The sequence below is a fragment of the Arvicola amphibius genome, chromosome 13 (assembly GCF_903992535.2).
Source record: "Arvicola amphibius chromosome 13, mArvAmp1.2, whole genome shotgun sequence".
NCBI classification, from domain to species: Eukaryota; Metazoa; Chordata; class Mammalia; order Rodentia; family Cricetidae; genus Arvicola; species Arvicola amphibius.
In genome coordinates this window covers 33,853,335-33,858,815 of record NC_052059.1, presented here as the reverse complement: position 1 = coordinate 33,858,815, position 5,481 = coordinate 33,853,335, and the positions used below count along the sequence as shown (strand labels likewise).

General features: G+C 40.1%; 1 protein-coding gene and 1 pseudogene across 1 annotated transcript; one reads left to right on the top strand and one right to left on the bottom strand.

Annotated features, from left to right (window-relative positions):
* The first annotated feature begins 2,016 nt into the window (after window positions 1–2,016).
* LOC119800341 lies at window positions 2,017–3,255 on the top strand (annotated as a pseudogene).
* Window position 3,256: 1 nt separating this feature from the next.
* Window positions 3,257–4,491, bottom strand: LOC119800343 (mitofusin-1-like; the record flags this gene model as incomplete). Its single annotated transcript, XM_038310476.2, is given in 3 exon segments — window positions 3,257–3,349; window positions 3,587–4,110; window positions 4,113–4,491. Coding segments are annotated over 3 exon segments (996 nt in total), but the record flags the coding sequence as incomplete, so codon positions are not given.
* Window positions 4,492–5,481: the final 990 nt, after the last annotated feature.

Genomic DNA, 5,481 nt, shown 5'->3' with positions numbered 1-5,481 from the left:
GTCATTGAACAGACTAAAAGTTGCCTCTTCGGTTAATATGTTAAGAAAGTTTTAACTTAAACAACTTCTTTTAGTACCAAAATAATTCTCTGGGAGACATATTAACCATTTTGTCCGTTAAGATATACTGCAAATTAACTTCTTCTGTAGGAGTTACAGCTTAAATTCCTTTCTGACTTATCAGCTTTTAAAACCCTTCAGCCGTGAAAGCATGCTATATGCCATATATTTGATTAATAAGATTTTATTTTTCTGACTGACTGATTATTTGCTTCTATATTGCATTTTAAAATGTCTTCCATCTATTGATCCACATAATGATGCCAAAGATATACCTTAAAATTCATAAGGATAAATATGTTATTAACAGTTTATATCTATTTAATATTCAGATATAGAAAATAACATATTCTTCAAAAAATAAATAATGAACTTTTTAATTGAAATGATTGATTTGATTTTATAAACAGTTCTATTTTACTGGACAATTGGAAGAAATGGTATCTGTATTTGTGATCCTTAATCATTTTTGAAATGACCAGTGTGTGGAATGTGGTATGATAGTTTTCTCTTTGTGTCGAATGTGCAGTGTATGTCTATTTGAGTGATTCTGACTTCGTTTGAACATGGTGTATGTGTGTGAGAGAGTGTGTGTGTGTTTGTGTCTGTAACACGTGTCTCTGTTTTTTTTTCTCATATTTTTACACAAGATTTTACACAGTCTTTGCTTCCAGTACTCACAGGGGTTGACATGTTACATATGGCACTCTTCTGTTCTTAATAGATCCCCCAGGTGTTTGCAAAATGTTCACCTGTCTCCTTGGCACAGACAAGAATTTCTGATTTCTTTGTTTTCCTTTATTGTTCTTTATCTAGTTTATTTTTAAGAGCATAAATAAAAAATTACTGGAAATAATATAAAGATCTTGAGATATATTAAGCAAGTTTCATTTGAAAAAGACCTGGAAAACTTTTGATAGCTTATAATCCGTGCTTCAAGTACTGGACACTTTTACGTTTTGGCTCTAGTGAATCTGTTCATTGAATCAGTTGTGCTGGAATGCTTTTACTTGGTTCTGGCTGTGTCATTTCCATTTGGTGACACAGTGTTATCTTTGTCCTTGATAACATTTTGTAATATATAATCTACATAATGACTACTCACTTAAATGCATATATTAATGTCAATAGTTTGACAATGTTTAATGACCATTTTTTTCCAAAGTAAAATAGCAAACATATTTCAAGAACATAGACTTCCTCAAGTCCTGCTTTGATTAACTCTTATGTGCCTAAAAAGTGAAGTGTTAAGCATGAAGTATTCATGCCTAATGCCTAATGATGGCTCTCGGTTGTAAGGATGAATTATGCTTTCTTTTGATATATGTATGGATTACAACTTTGGCCTGGGTTCATTGAAAAGTATGTGTGACTTATAGAACTCTGATAACTACTTTTTCTCACAAAAAAATCTCCTTGGAGATGCAGTGTAATTCAAATATACACCCTGTAAAGTATAGGTTTATCCAGAATAAAAGGCACATCCTCATGAATTCTCAAGCATATTGATAATAAACTGAAATAAAAATAAAATAATATTATAACTATTTGAGTGAGAGACAGGAAGTTTGTTACGAGATAGGGTCTTCTAGATGTGACAAGGAAGTTACATATTAAATTCCAGCAATATTGCTTTATAAACATAACCTAAACAAAGATAGCACCAGTTTACATGCCACTATGAATAAAGGAAGTCTCACAAATCTTTATCCTCTGATGAAGAGCTATAAGCATTTAATAACTACTCAGACAGGGAGAATTAGGTTTCCCTCCCTAGGATGTGTCTTGTAAGTAGTTATACTATAGATGTCTTACAAACATCCTTAAAAGCAATACTGTATAGAATCAGCAGGTTGGACTCACATATTACATGTATGAAATAAAAAAAATTTAAAGAGAGTTGCTTCGGTGTCGTGGTGCGGATAGTCACGTTTCCTACGTGGTTATTCAGCAAAGATGCCTGAGGAAACCCAGACCCAGGACCAACCAATGGAGGAGGAAGAGGTCGAGACTTTTGCCTTTTAGGCAGAAATTGCCCAGTTGATGTCCTTGATCATCAACACATTCTATTCGAACAAAGAGATCTTTCTGAGAGAGCTCATTTCCAATTCATCAGATGCTCTGGACAAGATCAGATACGAGAGTCTGACAGACCCTAGCAAACTAGACTCTGGGAAGGAGCTGCACATTAATCTTATTCCCAACAAACAAGATCGAACCCTCACAATTGTGGATACTGGAATTGGAATGACCAAGGCTGACTTGATCAATAACCTTGGTACCATTGCCAAATCTGGCACCAAAGCCTTCATGGAGGCTTTGCAGGCTGGTGCAGCTATTTCTATGATTGGCCAGTTTGGTGTTAGTTTTTACTCTGCATATTTGGTCGCTGAGAAAGTGACTGTGATCACCAAACACAATGACGATGAGCAGTATGCCTGGGAATCCTCAGCCGGGGGATCTTTCACAATGAGAACTGACACAGGGGAGCCAATGGGTCGTGGACAAAGGTTATCTTACACCTGAAAGAAGACCAAACTGAGTACTTGGAGGAAAGGAGAATAAAAGAGACCGTGAAGAAACATTCTCAGTTCATTGGCTATCCCATTACTCTCTTCGTGGAGAAGGAACGTGATAAGGAAGTCAGTGATGATGAAGATGAAGAAAAGGAAGATAAAGAGGAAGAGAAGGAAAAAGAAGGAGTCTGACAAGCCTGAAATAGATGTCGGTTCTGATGAAGAAGAGGAAGAAAAGAAGGATGGTGACAAGAAGGAGGAGGAGGAGGAGGAGGAGGAGGAGGAGGAGGAGGAGGAGGAGGAAGAGGAGGAGGAAGAAGAAGAAGAAGAAGAAGAAGAAGAAGAAGAAGAAGAAGAAGAAGAAGAAGAAGAAGAAGAAGAAGAAGAAGAAGAAGAAGAAGAAGAAGAAGAAGAAGAAGAAGGGAAAGGACATCGATCAGGAAGAGCTCAACAAAACAAAGCCTATTTGGACCAGAAATCCTAATGACATTACTAATGAAGAATATGGAGATTTCTACAAGAGCTTAACGATTAGGAAGAACATTTGGCAGTAAAGCATTTTTCTGTTGAAGGACACTTGGAATTCCGGGCCCTCCTTTTTGTCCCAAGACGTGCTCCTTTTTATCTGTTTGAAAACAAAAAGAAAAAGAACAACATCAAGTTGTATGTGCACAGAGTTTTGAGATATACTCCTCAAAAGTTTGTTCAAAATGCTGAAACTCTTGTAATCTTACCTGAAATCCTTCGGCCAGTGCCCCACCACCTTCTGGCATCTCCTGGTAATGAGCAAAAACAATCCCACACCAGTTAGTATTTAAAGGAGTATTTATTTTGGGGGGTAAAACTCACGAAACACCGTCAGGAAAGGAGCCTAGTCGCTGGAGCAGGAGCCGGAACCAAGCGCTGGAACCTACGGCTTGCCGCTCTTTTTTAAAGATAAATAGACCACGCCCCAGTGGGCTGGTATTTCAGCAGCTATTGGCTGAAGAAGCGGAAGGTCCTTCCACAGCACCCTGGGCTCTATGCTTTTGGGAGTTGAGAACTTCCTTGGCTGAAATAAAAAAGATCCGATTCTGAGCATCCAAAGGACTCACAACTTTGAGCTCTTCTACCAAGAAGTGAAGGCATCTCTCCATGTGCTGTCTGCGTATATCCTCCATATACTCTGGCTCTGAGGCAGAAGCATCCCAACGATTGTTCAGAATGAAAATGTTTGGTTTGGAGAGCCGCTCATTTACCTTAGGGAAAAAAAAATGTTTCTCCGTGTTCATCAGTGTGGATTCCGAGTTTGCAACCAAAACAAAGACATCAGCATTGAGGCAGAATTTACCAATCCAGGTATCCAGCTCTGTGGTAACATCTGTACCTGGGCTGTCTACTAAAACCAGGTTACCTCTCAAGAGGGCACATTTTGCTTTGGGCCAAAATACATGCACAAGGCAGCCAGCTTTCAAGTCTTTGTCCATATGCAGAGCATGCACCAGCTGATTAACTGTCTTCACACTTTTCTTTTTATCTGATCCTTCGGTCATAGGTAGGCTTTATCTCTGTCGGTTCCCTCTACATTCAGGAAGCAGTTGGTTGTGTGGCCAATCCCGCTAGGGAGAACTTTATCCCACAACATTGCATTGATGACACAGCTCTTGCCACTACTCATCCTGCCAAAAAAAAAAAAAAATGCCACTTTCATATGTCTCCGCGACTGCTCCTCCCCAATGAGGGCAAGCTTGTTTCTGCAGCCTTGTATTTCCACCAGCTCATCCTTAGTTACTATTCTGTCAAGCTCTGGATTCCTGTAAGTTGCTTCAATAAAATGTGATCCTTCGGTAACAAACTCCAGCCACTGGCCGAAGATTGCAGTGATGGCCTTCTTTGCCAACACAAAGTGCTTCAGTGGAGACACACTTTCTGCCATTATGCACCCCGGTGTGTGTGAAATGAAGCACTGTGGTGGAATCCTGAACTGACAGCATGGAGGAGGTGCGTGGGGACAGGGAGCCGCGTGGCCGTGAGCTGGCCCAGCTGGGTGGACTCCTATCTGGACAGGCCTTCCCGCAAGCTGGCCGCCTTTCAGGAGCTCGAAGGTCACCTCGGGCATCCCCGCCCGCCAACGGACACTCACTCGGTCCGGGCTCCAACGGTAACCCCGTAATCTGGAACTTTGAGTAATGTTACCATGATGCCGATATATACACAGAACTCTAAACCAGTTGAAGACCAACGGTTTGCTTTCATAGAAAATTGAATTCTGCTTCCTAGAAAATACTAGGGACATGCAGAATGTAAGAATCAATGAAAGTCAATGGCATATTGCTGGATACAAATTAAACCTGACAGAAAGACTGTAATCTCTTAGAGTTATTCTCTTAGAGTTAGGGCCTCAGCAGAACCAGACTTTAGTTATTGTGGTTGTGTGAATGAAACTGGCCCTTACTCTCACAGAGAGTAACAATATTAGGAGTTGTGGCCATGTTGGAGTATGTGTGGATGTGGAGCAAGTGTATCACAGAGTGTGGACTTTTGAGGTTTCACAAGCTCAAGCTAAGCCCAAGATCATTTGATCTTCCTGTTGATTGCTAATCCAGATGTAGAACTGTCAGTTGCCTGTCCAGCACCATGACTGCCTGCATGCCCTAATACTTCCTGCCATGGTGATAGTAGACTGAATTATCCACTCTGAACTATAAGTCAGCTCTAACTAAATGTTTTCTTTTAAAAGAGTTGCTGTGGTCATGGTGTCTCCTCTTAACAATGTAAAGCCTAACTAAAACAGCAGTTGGTACCAGAGATGGATTGGAGTATTGCTATGTTATGCCTGACAGTGATTTTGTTTGGAGGAATGGAGACTTTGGGACTTTAGATGGAGAAAACAGCTGAATATTCTAAGCAGGTCTTAATGGACCAC